The sequence below is a fragment of the Aythya ferina genome (genome assembly GCF_964211825.1).
Source record: "Aythya ferina genome assembly, chromosome: 22".
NCBI lineage: Eukaryota > Metazoa > Chordata > Aves > Anseriformes > Anatidae > Aythya > Aythya ferina.
Genome location: NC_140320.1, coordinates 3211521 through 3232747, shown reverse-complemented (window position 1 = coordinate 3232747; position 21227 = coordinate 3211521). Strand labels below are relative to the sequence as shown.

Here is a 21227-nt window from a genome sequence, read left to right as displayed (position 1 = left end):
CGAGATTTGACTCTCATCTGAGGTTTCTGGGCACCACTTTTGTTATCAATAATAATCACGGCAGCGAGAGACCGAAGAGAAAGCAACAATTCCCAGGAAAAATAGAGCAGCAGTGCTCTGCCGTATTGGTAATTCAGGGGTAAGGAATATAGATGGGATTTAACAAGGAACCGGGAGCACTGGAGAGCTCCGGACCGCAGCCCCAGGTAGCTGCTGTCAGAGGGCTGTTGTAGGACAAGCAGAGCTCCCTGAGCTCTTTGTGGAAGGCAAATATTTCGGAGGGAGGTGTTCAGGAGTTCACAGAGCTCAGCCTCAGCCTGGTGCAGCTGTGGTTTGGGTCCTGAGCCACAGACACGGGTGGAGGAATTGGGGAGACCCCCACCTCACCCCCAAGCAGCCTTTGCCAAGCCTAACTTGCAAATATCGTGTGAATTAGAGCTTTTCCAGGTGGGAACTGCTGGCTGAACTCCACGACTTATATTCAGCCCGATGCAGTCATCAGAGATCGGCTTAAACTCATTATCCCCTTTTCATTAGTATTAGCCATTAGCTCTGGGTAGCCCTGTTATTGATATAAATGTCCCTGAAACCTTCCGAGCTCTTGGCTTCAACAGATTTCCTAGGCTGGTTGGGGAAAGTGTTTCTTTTCATCAGCTCTGAATTTGTCACTATTTCAGGGGAATCAAAGGGGACTGCTTGCGTTGCGAGGCAGGGAGGATGGAAATACCAGATGTACTTTGTCTCTCTCATTCATTAATTCATATGCATTTATCATAAGGCTTCCTATTTGTCTCCTTTTTAAGATAAATAATCTCAGCCCTTCCAATCCCTTGTCATACGGTGACAAGAGTGATTTAAGGACCTGGAAAAATCCTATATGACAAGGAATACAGCAAGTGGTGTATTTCGCCTGGTCATCTCGTTCCCTGAGGGATGGAGCAGAAGATGCAGATGACCACATTGAATATGTTGTTTCTCTGAAGACGTCCCACTGAGCAGTAGCACGGGGACACACGCACTGATCCACATCTGTCCACACAATATTTTTCATTTTTTAACACGTTTCTGTAGCTTTGGGCTGTGTTAAGTGTGGCTTGAGTAGGGAATAAGATTAATTCGGGGGGGCTGCCTGTGTGGCATCGCGGGTCCTGAGCCCAGAAATGGATGCTGAAAGCACCTGGGTTGTTCACAGGCACGATTTTATAACTCAACCGAGGTTATAGCCGTGGCATTTGGTTAAGATGTGATATAAATTGCAAGGTGTCTCCTGGATGATTCGAGAGAGTTCGGCAGCCTTGTTCCTTTTCTCCTGTTCTGAAGGCTGTGCATCCCAATTCCCCCCCAGACTGCCCACGTCTTTCTGGGGTTATTCGGGCACTGCTGCCTGCACCCCGGTTAGAAGCAGCTCTGTTTCAGGACGCTAATCCTATTGTAAACCCCAGCGCTTGGATATCTCTAATAACAATTCCTGGCACTCGAGTGGTGGCTTGCACACATCCCTAAAGCAATGGGTAAACATGGAGCTAATCCTCCCAGCGCCCGGGGAGTGGCAGGGTGAACAATTAGTTAACCTTTGGGCAACAATTGGTGTGCCAAGGGGGGGCTGGTGTTGCTTTTTGGGGGGGACAAAGTCCCTGGGGGTGTCTGGGTTCCCCCAGGGGGTGTCTGGGTGTTCCCAAGGGGTGTCCTCTGGCTGTCTGGCCAGGAGCACAGCTCAGCCAAGGGATGTCTCAGCACCCCTGCAGTTTTCCAGGTGCTCCCAGTTTTTTTTTGTTGTTGTTTATGAGCTGGCTGTGAGCTCAGATGGAACAAACTGTTTGAGAAATCTCTCCCTGCAGCCCGGCCTAATTTGCCCTGTCAATCCGGTGCTCGCCTTCCTTCGCTCGTATTTAGCGCCATTGATTTATCGGATGGCAGGAATATTAAGAACCTCCAACTATTAGTCCTGATTACAACTTCTTGGCGGCTTCATCACTCCCCGAGCCTCGCCGTGCTCCTGGCGGGGCTTGCCCCTTCACTGGCTCTCCAGCACGGGTTTTGCTGCTCTCCTCAATGAGCCGTGCTCGCAGGGAAAGGTGAGCCCCTGTGGCTTGGTTTGGGGGAAGAGGGGAGGCAGAATGAAAGGAAACAACTTCCTTAAGCTGAGATAAACCCATTTATAGCAGAGCCAAAGAAATTAGGTTGTTTGGGTCCTTTCCCTGCCGCTTTTGCTGTTGGAGCTCCCTTCATTTCTCTGCTGCTTCCACTCCCTTTTACTCCCTCTGGCCACTTCCAGCCCTATACTAGCACTGGCTCCTCTTCCCTGCAATTAACAAGCTCGTTAAAGATCTCAAGGTCTTTTTTTTTTTTTTTTTTGGAGTGGCCTGCACGGTATCTTCCCCTCTCCTCCTTTTTCTGGCTCCTGGATGCTTCCAGGGAGAAATGGGGCCTTTGCACGTATTTGCTCACCGGGAGCACATTTAGCTCCTCTGGAGAGCGGGAGCGAACTGCAAAGACGTGCTGCAGGAGCCCTGCTTTTGAAGCTGTCGCTGGCCTGGATCGGGAGAAAAATAGCCTCAGGCAGCAAGGGGAGGGGGAGAGCGGGGAATTTGGGGTGAGAAAAGTGCTGAAAGGAACAATCTGCAGGCAGGCGTGCTGCAAAGGGGGGGATATGTGGGTGGGCAGCGGGCTGTGTGCGCATTTCCCAGGACCAGGACGTGTGCGCTGGGGATGCTCAGCCCCAGACACGTGCGAGGATGCTGCGGAGCTCGTAACCCCATGGGTGGCTGCAGGAGATCGTGTCCTTGCCTCTGCTGATGGATACAGGGCAGAGCCTGGCCTGTGCCTGTCCTAGGGGCTGCTGGTGCCCAGGCTGGGAATGGATGAGCTTGTTTGTGAGGAGGTGAGGCAGGAGCTGCCGGTGCTGACAGCTCCTCCTGTCTCCGTACCCTTCCATCTGTCTCTGTTGGCTCTGCCAACTGTCCCGGCCCCTCGCTCGGCTTCCTCTCCGGTCAGCGCCTCGTGGGCAGGAGGAAAAGCTGCCTAAGAGGAATTCATTCGCTGGGGTAAAAAGGGAGAGGAAAGGCTTGTAGCTGAACCCGACAGCACCACGCTGCTTCTGCTGTCAGTCGGAGAGGCTCTTACCTCTGCAGGGCCTCCTCAATGATGTTGGGGATGTGGAGATCCCCCAAAAGCTGTGCCTGGGGTCCAGCTCCCTGCTCGGGGTTACTGGCCATGAAATGCTTCAGAAATGGTGTCAGAGCCCAGGCTGCGTGTCGCAGTGGGGGGAGAGAGGCAATAAGCTGCCACTGCCCCTGTCTGCCCCCAGTGAGGGGTCTGCAGCCCGGGCAGCAGGAGATGGATGGGTTCCTCTGGCGGCACAGCGCTTGGAGAGGCAGGAGCCGGACCCCAGAGCCTCCTTCCCTGCCCTCCAGAGGCTTCCTCTCTGGGCTCATCCGTCCTCAATCACTCCTGGCCTCAGAAACATTTCACAGGCAGTTTCCAGTCTGCTGGTTTGAGCCTTGCTACGTCGTCTGGGCGAGCTGCTGGTGAGTGCTGGGTACACCGGTGTGCGCCCCGCAAGGACCTGGCCCTTCCCCATGGGACTCTCCATCACACAGCCCCAGCCCCGTGGCCATGCAGTGCTTCAGCCTAATTACAGGGCGCTGCTTAATATGCTGCAGCCACCAGGCAGACAGGGATTTCTGAGCTTTGCCCGTGTCTCCTGGCTCCCACCAAACAGTTTGTGGGAGCACTGGTGCCAGCTGGGACACCAAATACTGATGTGATGGGAGCGGGCTGAGATAAACCAGCCCTTGCTGGGGATAGTGGAGAATATTTGCTCTTTGCTTGGGACATGTGGACCTGTAAATCGGTTGTGAACAATCCTTCACTGCCCTTTCCCTTGGCTGTCCTCTGGTCCCGTGGCTCGGTGCACAGGAGAGCGGTGAGCACGTTCCTCTCCGAGCAGCCAGCCTGCTTAAGGAGCTAAATTTATTTCATTTTCTAAACTGCAGCTGGGAAAAAATAAGGAGCCATTAGGCTGTCAGTTGTCAGAGCTTTACGGGAGCATCGACGCATCGTGTTTTTCTTTCCTGAAGACATTAAATGTGTCGAGGCCCGTGATGGACTGCCTGGATCAAACACAGAGGGCAGGCGGGACGGCGAGCTGGGGCAGGAGGGCTTGCTCCGTCCTCCCAGCCCGTGCCAACTTTCCAAAAGGGAAGGGCCAAATCCTGGCCTCTTTGTGACCACACTGGGTGGCTGGGGTTCAGGTGATCTGTGGGGCATGCCGCGGCTGGGCAGGCACTTGTGGTTTGAATTTATTTTTGCAATGAGTTTTTAGGATGCACGGAAACCTCCCCGAGCCCCTGATGAGCGGATTTGCGAGGCTCTCCGGAACGCGGTGTTTGGTCTGCATGCACGCGAGATGTATGGCAAATATTTTATTTCAGATGCTGGCATATTTGCACTGGCACTGACTGCATTACATGTGAGTGATGAAAGGCCCTGTATAAATACGGTGTTTCCATCGGCATTGATTGCATTAGGATTGCAATTACATTTGCAACGGAGCCGGCTGCGTTACGTGGGTCCTTACATTGGCTGTCGTCGTTAGAGCTTGCCCGTGGCTGGTTTTGTTTTCCTGGAGCAGGGACGGGGCTGTGAGGGTCAGGGTATGCAGGGACACCTCTGTGCTGTGCCACCAGCCACGTGTCCCCCGTGCTGGGGACAGAGCTGGCTCCTGCCGCTTCCCACAGGGGCAGCCACGAGGAAGGAAGCACCTCCGAACGCGCAGGATGCCCTCGAAAAGTTCCTCCTTGCTCTCTGCGCTCACCTCCTTATTACGGGAGCTAATTTCTTCACATCATCTGGCTAGCAAAACGCCTTTCCTGCTTCGATTCAGCCTCTGTCTCACGCTGCCTTTTCTTGTTTAGCAAGGAGAGGTGCTGCGGGCTCGGAGGCGGTTTTGATATTTTCCAAGTCAATATCCCTCCCTGGTAAGAACAAGATGTAATCTCCGTGCGGGCGCGTCCGCGGGCTCGTGCAGAGGCAGCCTATTGCTGGGAGAGGAAGAAAGGGCCGTGCATTTCCCCAGAGCAGGCAGGGAGGGCTGCCTTTGCCTTTTGTTCTTCTCTGAAGCTCGCGTGGAGGATGCCCTGTGCTGCCCTGCTCGGAAACGTCGTCTTGGTTTCTCCGGCTGGACGGGAGGGAGCTGTGTGACTGTTCCTTGCCCGAGGCCAAGGAAGTCTCGGTTTCTAACAGATGAAAAGCAGCTGCCTTCAGCTCAGGCAGCTTTCCCCCTGCCCGAGCTGGTGTTAATGGGAGAGGTTACGGGGTGATGGAGCGCAAGGGCTGCAGCGAGAAGGGGGCAGAGGGTAGGGACAGTGGGAGATGAGGCGGTGAGAGGAGCAGCGGTAGCTGTGGAGGTTTCCTTCAGCTGCTTGCTTAATTACAGAGGTGACGAGGAGCTGGCCTGGTGGCCCTGACTTGGCCACCCCTGGCCCTTTGGAAGGTGGTGAGGGTTTGGTGGGGGCTCTGCCTTTGGCCCTCAGCCGCTGCCCCGAGGGTTTGCACGGAGAGAGCCAAGAAATAAAATATCTGTGAAGGGGTGAAAATGGTGAGGGGGAGGAAGAGAAGAGGAAGGGACACAAAATACACTCCCTCTCTGACAATCCACATGAGTTTGAAGTCAAAACATTCTGTGCATGTCTGCTTTTTTCTTCGCTCACCACCTGGTAGCTATTATCAGATGACAATTTATTCCAGGCATCCTCTTGGGGAGAAGATTTCATGAGCAGAAAGCTTTTTAAACCCAGGAAAGGGCCCTGCTGAGCCTCGGGGTGGCTCACGGCTCCCACCCGAGCTGTGTCCCTTGCTGCTGGCCCTGGTCCCCTCGTGCCACGCCGTGGAGCTGTGCCTTCACGTCCAGCATCCTCTGGCTCTGGACCACGAGGGTAGGGGTGGTGCATGGGCTGTGTGGGTGTGCTTAACAAAGAATTCCCATTTTTTATAACTGCTGGAGGTGCGTGTGATGCAGGTATAAATAGTTGCTGGCGGGGAGCAGCTCCTGCACCGTCCTGGGCGGATGCTTCCCGCTGTTGTCTCCTGCTCAGGAGTTTGTGGGGACAAATTGCCAGTTTGAGCAGCGCCTTTTGTCTTCGCTTTGCCTTTGTCACAAAGGCTTATTAGTCAGATGATCAACTGCTAGAATATTACCTTGTTGCTAATGACATGATAATGGGTTGCGCTGGGACAAGGAGACTCCAGAAAAGCCTGCATCTTACCACAGCAGCCACCTTGTCCCTGCGTGTCACGGCTTTCCCCTCGTTATTGGGGCTGTGCCATCAGAGCATTGCCCTGCTGCCTTCCCCTTGTGCTCTCCCCAAGCTCCTTTTGAGCACCGAGCTGACCCCACACGGGGCTGCCTGTACCTGGTGCCGGCAGCTTCGCCTCCCTGAGAACAGACTCGGCGCGTGTGGCTTGGTTTCCAGCACGTGTACTCAAATAGCTTCGTTTGGTGGCAGTGATGGGGAAAGAGGAGAAAAAAATCATCCTGATCGCTTCCTGAGTGTTATCCCATGATGAGCTAGTCAGAAAGTTTAAAAAAAAAAAAAAAAAAAAAAAAAAAAAGTGAGTAATTTGACAAGAACGTCGGTGTTTCTTGAATGAATTACTTGCGGCACGTAACGCAATCGGCTTGAGTTTGTGGTGCGCCTCAGTGATGGTTCCCGAGCAGTCAGCAGGGCTGTGCAGTCTGCCTTCCCAGCACACGAGGGGCACAGCACACATTAAGATGTGTCCCAAATAATGGGGCTTTTATGGCCACTCTTAGGGCTGGGGTGAAGATGCTGAGGGAGGGGAGGATGCCTGCAGGTTGGCTTGGCCCCAGCCACCCTGCTGCTGCCTGTGCATGACCCCAAACATGTTGTCTGGGCCCTAACAGGGACAGGGCTGGGGTTTGTGTCTGTGCAGGGTCCTCTTTTGAGATGGATTTTGATGTGCTTTAATGTAAAAGGTGGATTTGTTGGCAGGTGGTGGGTGAGGGAGCGGTGCCTATGCAGCTGCCGGCCAGCCCCCCAGTCACTGCATCACTGTGATGCGGGATAAAAGCAGCATGAAGTGAAAAGAAGGGAGGAAAAGAGAAAAAAAAAATAAGCAAGACTTAATGCAGATTCCCTCCTTGCCCCAGCTGTAGGGGTGCCCAGCGAGGTGGGGTTTGGTCGGCAGCTATGGGGCTGCTCCCCGGTGGCAGGAGGCAGAGCGCGGTGCTCAGCCTCTTGTTTAGAGAGCTTTGCTTTTCCGAAGTTCAAAATGAGATGGCAAATTGAATTTGTTCATGAGCATGGAGGCTCTCGAGGGATTCCTCTTTAATTCACTAGGCTTGCTTTAAGGGACTTTCTATTTTAGCACAGAAAGGATGGGCTCGGTTCTTGCTTTGTTTTTGTTTCCTTCTTGCTTCCTTTATGATTTTCCCCTTTCCTTATGGATCATGCAGCCTGTCCGAGAGCAGAAATGTCCCTTCCCATGGTCCTTATCCCAGTGCCAAGCTGTCCCTTGGTGTGCAGGACTTCAGGCAGGACTTGCCTGCAAGCAGAGGGCACCTGTTGAAGGGGATGCAAAGCAGAGGGGTTAGCAAAACCCTGCTGTGCTTTTGGGGCTGGCAGAGGTTGCAGGGCCTTGCTCTTTCTCCCAGTTCTCTTTGCACCTGGCAGGAGCTTTTGGGGTGAAGCTTTTGGGGTGGTAGCAGCTCTGCACGGGGTGATGATGTGCATGGTGCAGCAGCACTTGGACCAGCCGTGCACGTGCTGGTAAAGCCAACCCAGCATGCGTTACCAGCCAGGGAAGCGGGTGATTTTTGCTGTGTTTTAGGTTTCGCTGTGATTTGAATGTCAGCCTGGATTTGTTGGCCTTCTGGGAGCGGCGGGGAGCGGCAGACGGAAAGGTGCAGCAGTGAAATTCATTGCCTGGCGCTGGCGTGGGTGTGAACCCTGCCCTTCAGGCAGGTCCTCGAGGTTGTAAACCCCGTGGAGAGGAGGTGATAAACCCAGAGGCTCCCCAGCAGACCCGCACCTCTGCCCCCCTGTGCAGCCGGTGGGGCTCTGGTGCTCACCAAGATGTGCCCTGGAAGGTGCCACTGAAGGACAAAGCCTGACGATGTTTGGATCTTAATGTTTTACAGCTCCCCTGCCTTCGAACAATGCCTAAAAATACAAGTGTATGCAAATTATAAACTAATTTAGATGATGGAGCATGGGAATATTGCTCATACTCCCCAAGCATGGCATTTCCAATCATATCTTCGTTTCGTTTTTAAGCAAAGAAATCATAATCTTGACATGTTTATCATTCAGTGCCTGCACCAATTATCTCTTTGGGTTCATTCTATAGTTCATAGAACTGATAGATTATGATCATGTTGTTAAGAGAATTGTGCAGTCATTATTCCTCCAGCTGGAGGAGAAGTTGAAAAACAATTATAAAGAATGATTCTCCTTTGGATTGCTTTCTGAGTTCATGAAATAGGCAAGTTCCTATTACCGGGGCCACGAGCTGCAAGGCTGCTGCCACTCCTGGTTTTGATCTCCTGTGATCCAAACCAGATGACTTGTAAAGCTGATTTTTCCCTAGCAAGCCTCAGTTGTAGTTATTATTTTTTTATGGGTTGGTATGAGAGAGATGAGTGCTGCACAGGAGCTGAAGCCACGCAGAGTGGTGGCTTCCAGTTTAATTAGCACGGGGGTGGAGGGGATGTGCCAGCGGTCGCCTTTTGGGAAGCGATGGGGTTAGGGCTCGAGACCCAAGGTTTGCAAGGAAACAGCACAATGCAGGCATCTGCGTGTAATTTTGGCTTGAAACTGGATGAAGCACGGTTCCTTCAAATTAAGTCCTGCTCGGAGATTTGTTTCCTTTCCCAGCCCTTAATGAGGCTCGGGGGACTGTGACCCCCAAAGCAAACACTTGTGGAGCTCCTGCAGGAGGAGTCCGCTGGGACTTGGGCTGCTGAAGGCAGCAGCGTGCTCCTGGGGGAGAGCTTCCCTTTGATCCCCAGAAGGAGCTCTCTAATCCCATCCATTAGTGCATGTGAGCAGCCAGGGGCCCTCCTTCTGCGACTGATTGTCCCCAGAGGAATACATTTCCCTTCCCTTCCTTCCTTGCCCCAGCTCTCCGTGCGCGCTATTGAATTTTTGAGTTACTTGACCAGAAGGGAACAGGCTCAGACAAACAAATGGCTTGTCAAGGCATCACTGCCAGGCTTAGATTTCACCTCGCTGTCTCTCCAGGGCCTCCGTTCCCTTTCCTCTCCCAGCTGGTGCTCAGGGCACGAGCAAATGGCCCTACTCGGGGCACCGGCCGCATGTATGCTTATCTGATTTGGGGCTGGCTGAAAACCGCCGTCCCCCAGGCCTTGTTCCGCCTTCTCCAGGTGGTCAATATTGAATGCGTGCACAGATCTATTTATTTAATAACGCACCCTGCCAATATTTATGTAGTGTGTACGGGGCTGGGTGTTCCCAAGCAGCATGGGCAGTGCCTGGTGCTCAGAGGAAACTCTCCAGGATCGGCTCAAGAGACTTTGCCATGCCTTGGAGCAGCAGCTCGCCTTCCTTTTCTCCATCCCCTCTCTGGAGGGCTATTACGAGTTGTCCTCTGGGAAAGGCTTTAGCCGGGAGACCATGTGCTTGCTGTGAGCCCCTGATTTTTTTGGAGAGCTGTTAGTGCGGGTTTAGCTGCTCCATCTTCTTGTGCCAGCCCTGGCTGAGGTTATTTGGGTGCACGCTCATGCAGGAGGGATGCGTGGCCCCAAACTAAGCCCACGCTTTAATACAGAAGCTGTTTTAAGTGGGTGCTACACCTGCAGTGCCAACTTGCCATGGAAATGTTGGATCTTTCTCATGGTGTTACTGGGAATGTGCGGAAATGGGGTCCCTCCCTGCCTCCCCAGCTTCTTGGAGATGCTGGTGCCACTGGAATAGGTTTTTTTTGGGTGGAAGCAGGCAAGCCTGGGGTCCCCCCTTTGTGTGATGGTGGCCTGGATTTGGCAGCAAAAGAAAATCAAGGGCTCAGCACCAGGGTACGGGGATGCTGGCTGGGGGCTGCACGCTCGAGTTTGGCAGAGGAGCCAAGAGTCCTTGAAACTTTAGAGGAAAGCTGGAGAAGCAAATGTTATTTATTATTTCTGAACACCTACCACCCCGAGCTCCTGGAGCTAACAGGCTCCCTGTAGCTCTCGGCTTGTTAGTATTTGGGAGATGGATAAACATGTTTTATTTCTTTATAAAGGGGAAAGGTTGTTTACAAGTTTTAAAACAGAATGGAAATGCTGTTTTTCCATCAGAAGTGTTTTGTGAACAATAACAAAATAATGTTTAAAAAGCCCTTGAAGTGTCCCTTTCAAATGAAAAGTCGAAGTGCTGGGAAGAATATTAAGCACGCACAAAAACAAGGTATTAATGCTTATTAATGAACTAAGAAAAAAAATAAAAATAAAATACAGTGGAAAGCAGAAAAATAAGCCTGGTGCCAAAACCTTTGTGAAAATGCTTGAGCCAGAATACAGATCTCCCCAGGAGCTGGTTGTGTCTCTTTTTAAAAACAAAAACAGGCCCCAAATCTGCCCCCGCTCCCAGCTCCCGCGCTTGCTGCGTGGCCACAGGCTGCCCTGGAAATGCTGGGAATGGCCCCGGGCTGCAGCACCTGGGCAGGTGCCTCCGGGGTGAGGAAAAACAAGCCCTGGGGCTTGGGGAACTGAGGTGCTGCCTTATTAATGAGGGTCAGGAGGAGATTTTTCTGGGTAGGAAATGCCCTGGGGGTTGGCTGTGGGGTTCTTTGCATCTTCCTCCACAGCATTCAGAGCGGGTGGCGGTAAGAAATGCAGCAGGGATGTGGTCAGGTGCTTGCAATCCCGTTTCTCTGAGTGTAGGGCTCCTTTTTTAGCATTAGAGGCAGGGATAATATTCGTGGTGAATTGTCCTTTCCTTTTAATTGCTGTAGCCGGGACAGAAAAAGCAGCTTTTAAAAACAGACAGTGACGGCACGCGGTGAGTCAGAGCAAGGCTCCGTCGCCTCGAAGAGCGGGGCCAAGGAGGATGCCGGATGTATTTTCCTTTACTTCATGGCCAAACCAATTACAAAATAAAAATATTTCCGAGTGCCAGAGGAGGGAGCCAGCCAAACACAGGAAATCTGAAAGATTTCACTTTTTAACGTCTCTTTTCCTAATAAAATGAGGATAAATGGATCGGAGTGGCACCGAGCTTTGCGCACGCGGCGTCTGGCACTTGTGAAGGAGTCTGGTAAAAATCTGGAGATGGTGCCCGACTGGTGCCATGGGTGCACACGCTTTAAATGGTGAAACTTTGTGATTTCTTATCCTAGAAGGGCAGGGATTGCTCTCTTTGCCCTGTTCAGGGGCTCCGGGTAGTTTCTTGCCATAGCAGCTTCCCTTGCTGGGAGGGTTTGCACGGCGAGAGGAGCTCCGGCGCCGTTTGTTGGTGTGCTGGGGAGTGGGGGGACCGTGGTGCCGCCAGGAAAAGCTGGGGGAGGCAGGGAAAGGGCCATCTGGGAGATGCTGGAGGCGTCTCTCCTCCCTGCGGCATTGCTGTCAGAGGCAGGGAGGCAGTGGGATTGCTGGGGGAAGGAGCGCTCTGCCCGGGCGATGCAGGCGTTGCTGCAAGGTGGCCCTCCAAAAATGGCCAAATCCAGCCCCAAATCTCTGCTCTGGCGTTAGGGATGGGTGAGAGCTGGCACTGCTGGGATCTTGCCGCTCGTTTGCGGGCCTCGCCTTTTGATTTACTCATGCTCCATCCCTCTGCAAATTCCCATTCCCCGTCAACTTGCCTCGCAATGTGCCGCATACGAAATGGAGGAGATAAAATTACAGAATCTCAGAATTGGCCGGGCTCAGCGCAATATATAACATACCAGATGGCACTACATGATGCCTCTGAAATATCTGTGCAATAGCATTTTAAGAAACGTATAAGTGATCAGGCAGCATATGGAAAATACTTTCTGTGCTGCGCGAGGGAGCCGTGCCCCCTCTCCCGGCACCTGCTCGCTTTGCGGTGCGCTCGCAGGGTCGCATCCTGACCGGGGTTGTGCCCTTGGAGCAGGGCACCTGAGCCATGCCAGAGGTCGGGATTTCAGCCTGATGTCCCCAAATTTTGGGTCCCCAGCCCTGCTGGGTGCCTCAGTGCAGCAGTGAGGGCTGGGGCACGCCGCAGGGCTGGGTTTGCAGCGGCGGGGCGTGCTTGGGACGTGAGCTCTGCGCTACCCACGCTCGTGCAGAGAGGTATTTGGAGCTGTCAGTCTAGCGTGCTGTCTGTCTGTCCACCCACCTAAATGTCTATAAAAATCCAGGGATTATTAAATGTCTGTGAGCCCAGGACAGGCTGAGTCCTGCTGCTGAGGCTCCTGATCTGCTTTATTCTGTATTCACGTGTCTGGCCCGAGAGGTTGGGGTCTGAAATGTGCGCCTTGGTCCCCATTTCTGGGTTAACCCAGAGAAAAGCCCGAAGTGGGAATCTTGCAGAACAGAGACTTCTCTTCTTCATCTTTCCTGACTTTGTCCTCTGTTACCTTGATGGTTTTCAGTTTGCTGCCATGTTTCCCTTTAATCTGGAGCCCTCTGTTCTTACCTGAGCTGTGGAGGACTGACAAGGACAGCCACTGAGCACAGGGAGAAATGAAAGGGGCAGAGCTTAAAAAAATAAAAATGCGTTTTTTCCCCTTCTTATTCAAAAATACAAACACTCCCCTTGCTCCCCACCCTCCCCACCCCAAGTACACAACCAGTAATTGATACCTGAGTAATCTTTCAGCCATCTAATGGGTCAGTATGTACTGTTCCTGCTTTTTTATTCTTTCCCCTCAATTTTTTCCCTGAAGTTGAGTCATTTTGATCAAAGCTATGCTCAGGGGCATTGTGGAGTCTCCATCCTTGGAAATACCCAGGAGTGACGTGGTCCTGGGTGACCTGCTCTAATGTGAATATGGCTTTACCCCATGAAAGTCTTCATTGGGGTTGTGGAAAGGTGTGAAAGGTGCTCAGTCGGGGAGGTGCCCATGCCCTGGGGACATGCTGATGGTCTGGGGACATGAGCAGCTCCAGGCTGGCTGTGGGAGGTGATGGGCACGGTGCTGGGATCTGCTGTGGGTTCCTGTCCTCGCCGTGCCGCTGCTCCTTGCTCCTTTGGAAGCTCCTTGGTCCTTTGGAGGTGCCTCATCCAGTGCTTGTGGTAATGATTTGTGACGGGAATTAGTACCCTGTCCGTCTGGCCCCATTCTGCCATCTAACAAGAGGAGATAAGTGCACTTAACAACACACCAGCTCTTGTTCAGGCCCCTTCTTCCCAAGCCAGAATCAATAGCAGGTCTCTCCAGCTTTTAGAGACTTAGATCCAGTCTTTTCATCTCTCTCTCTCTCACTTTCCCCAAGCAGCACGTGCTTGATTTTTCTCTTTTTTTTCCCCTTCCTTCACGCCGTGGAAATTTTCCCCTTCTCCCTTTCATCTGAGCCCGCATGGTGCTGGCCCAGCCGGGGCTGCAGCTTGAGCGGCCGATAAGGAGCCCGGCTTCCCCCATCCCCACCTCGCTCCTCCGGCCGCCCTTATCTTCAAAGTACTTTATTACGAGCCCTAATTAATCCTCCCAGCACCCCGCTGCGGGAGGCGAGGAGATGCTCACCTTCATCCGTGGTGCCGGTGTCGATCCCCGCCGTGCCGTGGGGTTTCTTGGGTGTCCCCGCTCGCTGCTTTGCTCACCTGGATTTTGGGGAGCAGGAGCCTCTCGGGCAGGCCGGCAGGATGGGTTATTCCTGTGGTGGCACCTGTAGGAAACAAGGAAACCTTGAATTGTCCTGGCCTCGGCCGTGGCTGGAGCCGAAGCAGCACGAGGGGATGGGGACCTGCTGGGGACCGTGGCTGGGGACAGCGGTGGAGCCGCAGGAATTTTTGGCAGATCCTTGTTCTCCGTGGGGTATCCCAGCTGAAATTTCATCCTCTGGGCTGGGTGCTGAGAGCCGAGAGCTCAGCTCAGCTGCCTCTGCCTGCGTTTTCTGTTTACTCCTTCAGTAGCTCTGAGTTCAGAGAGCCTTTTTTTTTTTTTTTTTAAACTACTTTTTTTTTTTTTTTTTTCGTCTTTCCTTGCATGAAATGCAAATCAATAGATGTCGTATTCACATTCTAACAAGATGTCAAGGAGAAAAGGGTAGCCTTTCATTCGGGGAGAGACACAAACACGGGGGAAGGGGAGGAGGGAGCAGCGAGGGCACAGGAAGAAAGGGGGGGACCGGGGGGAGCCCGGCTGCTCCTGGGGCTGAGGCCATGGGGCTGCAGCTGCTGCAGTGCCTTTGTGGGGCATTGCCATGGGGAGAGGGCCCCTCAGCCCATGGGCAGGAAGAATTTGGGGTAATCCCTTCACCCCATGCCCGTGGAGGCAGCCGTGGGGGCTGTGGGCAGGGCGAGGCGTGGAAGGAGCAGGGGCAGCTGGTGGTGAGGCGGTGAGAGGAAAGAGCTTTGGGAAAGGGTTTTAAGCTGGTGAGGTATTTACCCCCAAATTGGGGTGGGCCCGGGTGGAAACGTGCACCCAGCTTGGGAAAAAACACTGAAAATACGCACCCAAACCGTGCTGAAACGTGCCCAGCAGCCCATAATGCCTCCTTTCAGACCCTGTCAAATCTGAGTGTACCTTTCAGATCCCCTGCTTGTTAGCACAACCCAAACAAGGCCGAACATCCCCAAATATTCAGAGAAGCTCCGCCAGCTAAGTACATATTTATCCATCTTTTGTCTTGGAAATCAGACAAAACAGCCCAGTGCCCCGCTGAGCCCTGGTTTTGCAGGTGGGAAGGCGTCGATGTGCTGAGGGTCTGGTCCGAGGTCGTCCTTGGTGCTGTGCTCAGTAATTTAGGTGCCAGCCTAATTGGCCAAAACAGATACAAGGAGAGGAGCTAAATGTGCCTTGGGTTTGTTTAATAGTCACTGCAAGGTGGGGAAAAAAAAAAAAAAAAAAAAAGCATGCGGGAGAGATGCTGTGGGAGGGGAAAAAAAGTAAGAATGTGTTGTTTTGAAATTTGCCCAAATATAGCTTTTCAACTCCGGTTTTTGAAAGCAGAGCAACATGTTTGTTCTGAGCCCATCAAACATTGCTGTTAATTAGAAATGAGCTCTTTGTTCGTTTCCTTTGGTTCCTGGAGGATAACAATATTTCCTTTTGCCTCGGGTGGTTCCGAGCTCCCGCTGCAGGTTTCGGAGCCGCGGGCTCAAAGTGGAGCCGTAGAAATCCCAAACACCTCCATGCTGCAAGAAGCTGGCTCCCCGACCCCCTTGTGATGCCTTTGGGGTCTGGAAGGAGCTGGGGGAAGCTGCTTCACCTGAGGGATTTTGCTCTGTGCCCCCAAATACCTCTCGCATTGGGACGAGGGGTGCTGAGCCTCTTGGGCTCGCTCCCGTGGTGCACACAGAGATGAGGGGAAACTCACTGGGTTGGATTATCCAAGCCGGTTGGGTGTCAGCGAGGGGACAATTCAGCAGAGAAGTGTTGCCATGCTCGTCTCACGCTGAACAAGGCTGCTTGTTTTTTCCCTCGGTGCAGTGATTTAGCTCTTCCAGAGGTCAAGGCTGCCGCGAACAATGTAGCTTTACTCCTGCTGAAAGGAAAAGTCCCCGGGCACGTTTGCTTCAGCATGCTCCAACCCACCGAAAGATGTGGGAGACGGGGTGCCTGCCTTCAGCAGATGATGTGGGAACAAGGCTGAGTTAAAAGCTTTTTTAAAACTTGTGGTTTATTCATGGAGAGCAGCAAATGAATGGAGATTGAGGGCTAAAGACAGGGGAAAGTTTGGCCGGGTGGCTCCCAGCCCTCGCTGGGTGCGCATCGTCGGGGTGGCTTTGGACATGGGGTGCGCCCATCGTGCTCCTCGGGGTGTTGCTCTGGGCTAACATTTCTGGTTTTGGGGTGTTTTTTTCTTCTTCAGCTAATGAATTTAATGCAAGAAGGGGTCTAGAGGGAGAATAGCCCAGGGAACAGTCCTCTGTGTGTCTTTGAGGGCCAGGGGTGGTGGAAGGATGCCCAGGCTGATGAGCACAGGGACCCAAGGGGAGGAGCAGAACAAAGCCCTGGGATGGGGGAGGATGAGGTGGAGGAGTTCACCACCACTGGTGCCAAAAAACTCTGGTGGGTTTGCAGCTGAAATTACAAAATCTTGGCCTAAAAGCACGCTTGGGCAGACCTGCAACAACAAAAAGAGACCTTTAGCCCCAAGGAAATGGGGAAAGAGATGGTTTTTGAGCAAAACCAACCATCTTAGTTTGCCTTTAAGCATTTTAAAATGCTTACAATATATTTTTAACAAAGCTGCGATGAATATGAAATAAGAAACTCTGTTTTTTAAAAAATGTCAAAAAATAAGTATTCCTTTTGGATTTTTTTTTTTTTTTTACTTGGAGCTTTTTTTTTTTTTTTTTTTTGGCAGTGCAGCAAAACCAATCCCTAGCCTGTAAATGCTTTGAGTTGGGGGTGGCTGTGTGAGGGGGGGGGGGGGGACATTTCAGCTGGAAAATGTCACTCAGCCCCCGTGAGGAAGCTGTGGATGCAGTCGGGGAGCTATGGCACGCGGCAGGGAGATGGACGGCCGCGGCCGGTGCTGTGCGCTGGGGGTGCTCGATGTGGGAACGTGCTGAAGAGGGTCTGGGGGAAAGCGGGGATCAGGGAGGCTTGGGAAGGAGAGGATTGTGTTAAAAAGCTTGACAAAACTCTCCTGTTTCTTGGTGGAGGCTGGATGGTAGTGGGCTGGGGTCAGGGAGAGCAGATAGCCCAGGCTCGGTGTCCTTTTGGTGCTCGCTGAGCCCATGGGAGGGGAAAAACAGCTCTGCTTGGGATGCTCGGAGACGGCTCCTTGCTTCCAGAGATTTTTCTGCAAAAACCACCCACTCACGCTAAAAAAGCCGGGAGCACTCTCCTCCCTCGGCTGAAAGGCAGAGCTGCCGGCGTGTCCCCGGGGAGGGCACCCTGCGGAGGGGCGAGCCGAGGGGCAAAGAGCTCTCAAACCCCCGGTGCGCGCCGCAGAGCGCGGCACCAGGCTGCAGGAGCGAGGGCACTGGTGGGACGGGCACGTCCCCATCCCCATCACGGTGCCAGGAGGGGGGTGCCCGGGGGTCGATGCCCACATTTAGGTCCCCGGTGGCAGAGGGAGCCCCGGAGAAGAGCGAGAGCGTGCGCGTCAGTCAGCAACCCGAACCAATGGGTGCCTGGTAGGAGGTCTGCGTCCCCGCTGCACCGACGGAGCCTGGTGCTCCTTCTGCTAGCTGTGCGCGTGTGTGCGAGGCAAAACCGGAGACGCTGACTGCCTGCTCCCATCTCTCTCTCTCTCTCCAGCTCGCTAACTCAGTCTCCCTCCCTCTGCAAACATTGGATTTAAACCTGCTCAGAATTCAGCGCAGACGAAAGCAGCAGCGGCGGCGGCGGCAGCAGCAAGCAGCAAGCAAATCAGCCGCTAGCCTAGCGCAGCTCCAAGATGTACCATCCTGCCTGCTGGATCGTCTTCACCGCCACAACTGCCCTGCTCTTCATCCCAGGTAGTGCGAAAAGCTTTTTTTTGCTCCAGGGGGGCTGCGAGGGAAGCGGCACAGAGGGTGGGAGAGCCGGGCGGTGCGTGCCGGGGGGACCCGGACTTCATGCCCATAGCGCACGGACGCCCGCAGGCAGCGAGTTGCTCTGCAGCAGGGATTGCCAAGCGCTTCCAGCGGGGCTCAGAGCACGGGGCTGGCCTCCCGGGTGGGTGCCGGGTCCCGGCAGTGCTGCTACTCGCAGCGGGGGCTGGCTGGCAGCGCACGGCGTGCACGGACCCTGGCTGTGGGGAGCCGGTCCCCTCTGGCTGCGTACGATGGGGTCGTGCAGCTTTTTTCCCCTTCCAAGTTGGGCACCTCCTGTGTGTCTCCCTCCCTCCTGTGCTATTCCCTGTGCTCCCCCTGCATCCCTGCTGATTGCTGCCTGCAAAGCCGGGTGCCAGCCTGCCTCTGCCCCTCGCTCCCCTCTGCAAAGTGCAAACGAAGCCCCCGCTGCTGCGGGCACCTGCAGGAACCTCGTCTGGCTGCGCCGGAGGTGCCGCAACCTCTGTGAGCTAAGCAGGTGGCTCCCAAAACGTGGGCTGGTCTCAACCCTGCTTCCCTCCAGGCCAGGGAGGACGAGGGGGAGATGCTGGGCTTTGGAGCGAGCGCTGGCTCCGCGCTGATGCTTGGTGGTGGGGCAGCGAGCGCAGCCCCGTGCTGCATCCAGGGGAGGGGAGCGTGGCTGTGCACTGGGGGGAGAAGTCTCTGGCATTTCTGGGCAGCGATGTGCACTTCTGGCAGCTGAATAGATGGCAGTCCTTGTTCGAACAGACAGGGGCTGTGTGGTGAGGCTCAGACCCGCTCTCGACCCAACGTGCGTTTTCCACGACTGCCAGCGAGAATGATGTCGGGCTGGGAAGGGCAGGGACGAGGCACGGCTGTAATTTCAGCAGCTTTCCGTGGTTTGGATCCAGCGCTTGGCTGTGCGGGGCTGGCGTGTGTGGGAAGATGAGGCTGGATGGGGAGAGGTTGGCAGTGTCGTGGCTCTGATGAGCACGGGGGCACTCAGCCTGTGACTTGCATCTGGAGGCTCGTGCCATGGGACCATCCACATCCAGGGGTCCCGGGGCAGAGCGGTGCCACGCTAAAACCCGAGCTGTCAGCATGAGAAAGAGCCAGGGGCCAGGTCCCAGTGATGTTTGGCATGATGGCAGCGGGGTCGATGTGTACCAGCCCTCAGAGGGCACACGTGGGCTGCAGGACCTCCCGTGGCAGAGCCTTTCACGTGCTGCCTCCGGCTCTCCAGCAGCTCCTGGAGCCAAAATGGTGCACCCGTGGTTTAGCGGAGAGCGTGAGGATGACGTGGCTGCGTGAGCTGCTCGTTTTTGGAGAATTCTAGGGGGTCTAATGGAAAAATAGGACAATGCCTTACCTTGAGCAACATAAGGCAGCAGGTTTTCCTGGCGTGGGGGCAGCTTGCCTCCCCAGAGCTGTGCTGAGCAGGGCACCAGCTCTTCCACCCTCTTTCCAGTTGGGTCAAAATGGCAAAGAAACGGATGCAAGGTAACTCAAATGGTGGACCAGGCAGAGGCAGGGCGAATGGCACATGGTGAGCTGAACCTGCAGGAGCTGGCAATGACCTGGCACGGAGTGCTTGGGGTTTGGGTGCCCTGCTGCAGTTCCCTTGGGACCCGGGTGCCTGGCCCGAGGCTCGTGCTGGCTTTGCCATCTGCGCACAGCAGGGAGGAAAAAGGACCGCGCATTTAATCCTCCGGCAACTTGGGAGAGGTTCCTTGATCTGCACTTTGCAGTTGTAGCTTTCCCTTCTTATTTATATTAAGCAGCAAGATCAGCTTGGGCTCTGAATGTCCCCTGAGCCAAACCAGCCTAGGAATTTGCCCAGCTGGGCTCAGCCGTTAATCCATCAAGCCGAAACCTGCTGCCTGCGTTAGAGGAAGGAAAATATTCCAGCGTGCCAGGCTGCCTCCTCGATCCTTTCCCGACCCGTGGGGCCCGCACCTTCCTGGAGGCTTTTAGGGCTGTTTATTATTTGCAGGCGTAATCCCACGTGTCTTGTGCAGGTGACGCTCCCCTGGGATATGCAGAGGCTGTTTGTGAAGTGTGAACTCTTTTCCTCGCCATTTTTGTGTGAATCCTGCGGGAGTTTCGCACGGGGTGGTTAAAGTGAGAAGGGAACCTGCTTTTAGAAGGTGTAATTAGAGTGAAGGGAAACATCACAACTTGAAGGCTCCTGCAGAAAATAGCATTGCAAAGTTATTATTAGCTGTAATAGCTTATTTGCCAGTTTTTTTTCCCTCTCTCTCTCCCACCCCTGTTCTTTTCTTTTCCCTTTTTTTCCCCTCTTACTTTTGGTAGGAAAGATGCGTTTTTCCCACCGGGGCTCGTGTCGTCTCGTTACCAATTCACTCCTCTGGAATCTAAAGACACGAAAGGTTAATGCAGTAATGAAACCCTGACCCCTCCGGTCACAGACAGCGCCTTGCTCTGCGCCTTTTTATTTCGTTGTAAGACAAGCTCCCATCCAAAATAATTCCGCAGCCTAATGCTGCTGGCATCTGATGCCTTGGGGGAGGCAGGTTCTGGGCATCGCTTGCTCTTTGAGGTGGGCTCTTGCTGATGGGGAGGATGCTGAGGGTTTTTAAGGAGCTGCAGGACGGGGAGGTGCAGTGGGCAATGTGATTGCCAAGCTTCGAGCTGCTGGGGTGCCCTGGGTGCTGAGCAGGGAGTTGTACTGGGGTGGGTTGTGCTGGGGAACGATGTGGGGTGGGATATTTTGGTTATTCTGCACTTGCGGTGTGACATCATGGCTCTACAGGTGGCAAAATTCAATGCACATCAGCTCCTTTAGACATTTATATTGCTGCCTGTGCTGCCCCGCAGGCTCACAAGCGTGGCAGTGCAGGCTGCGAGACGTCCTCCTGGGCATCTGGCAGCCCGGTGAGGTTTGCAGAGCTGTCCCAGGGCTCTGCTGTCACCCCCTGCACCCAGGACCTGCTTTCTGCACCCCCTGGTGACCCTGCAGCCCCTCATGGGCTGCGTAGCTTTGGTGCTGATTGTAAATTTGGTCTAAAATTTAGGAATTTACACTGCAGGAGTTAAAAATGCCTCTCCCTCCCTGTTCAGCAGAGGTGGCTGGGCTCGGGAGCTGCTTCCCTTGGAGGCTGAGTGATGGCTTTGTTGTCCTCTCCAGAGCTGCAGTCTGCTTGTCCCCAAGCAGTGCCACGGAGCAGGCAGCCAGCCAGGAAACGGGGCTGAGCCTGGCCCCAAAATTGCCTCCTGGTCCCCTCTGCACCCCCCTGGCTGCCACCCCTCTGCAGCAGGAGATGCAGGACTGGCGGAGGGCTGCTGATCCCTGCAACTAAACCCGAGGATAAGTACCTGGAGCACATTAGTTCCACCTTAGTGTCATTGCAGTGTGAGTGAGAGGGACTTAAAGGGATTTTCTGTGCTCTCCCCAAGGCCGGGGTTGGTAGTGGGTAAGGAGCTGCTGCCATCCGCCCTCCATCACCTGGAGATGCTGGGGAGAGGTCCCAGCACTGGTCGGTTCCCATTTTCTTCCCTTTCCAGATGACAGCAGGAGGGAACATGATGGGAGAACTCCTAACACGGTTTTTGCTCCGTGCAAATCCCCGCAGTGCAAATTTTCATAAGAATTAATTCCAGGGGCTTTGGGGC

The 21227-nt window shown here is 54.0% G+C and overlaps 1 protein-coding gene across 4 annotated transcripts in view; it reads left to right on the top strand.

The window, feature by feature from the left end:
• Positions 1-21227, top strand: part of LOC311422428 (opioid-binding protein/cell adhesion molecule homolog) — a 328972-nt gene that overhangs the window by 23159 nt on the left and 284586 nt on the right. Inside the window, exons 1-2 of one of the 4 annotated variants that reach the window (XM_084495471.1) lie at positions 16609-16624; positions 17359-17558. In XM_084495471.1, coding sequence (XP_084351597.1) covers positions 17498-17558 — 61 coding nt within the window. In that variant the 5' untranslated portion in view covers positions 16609-16624; positions 17359-17497. Of the gene's footprint in view, positions 1-16608; positions 16625-17010; positions 17242-17358; positions 17559-21227 lie in introns of those variants that run through there. The other 3 variants (XM_084495469.1, XM_084495468.1, XM_084495470.1) reach the window with 3 other exon arrangements.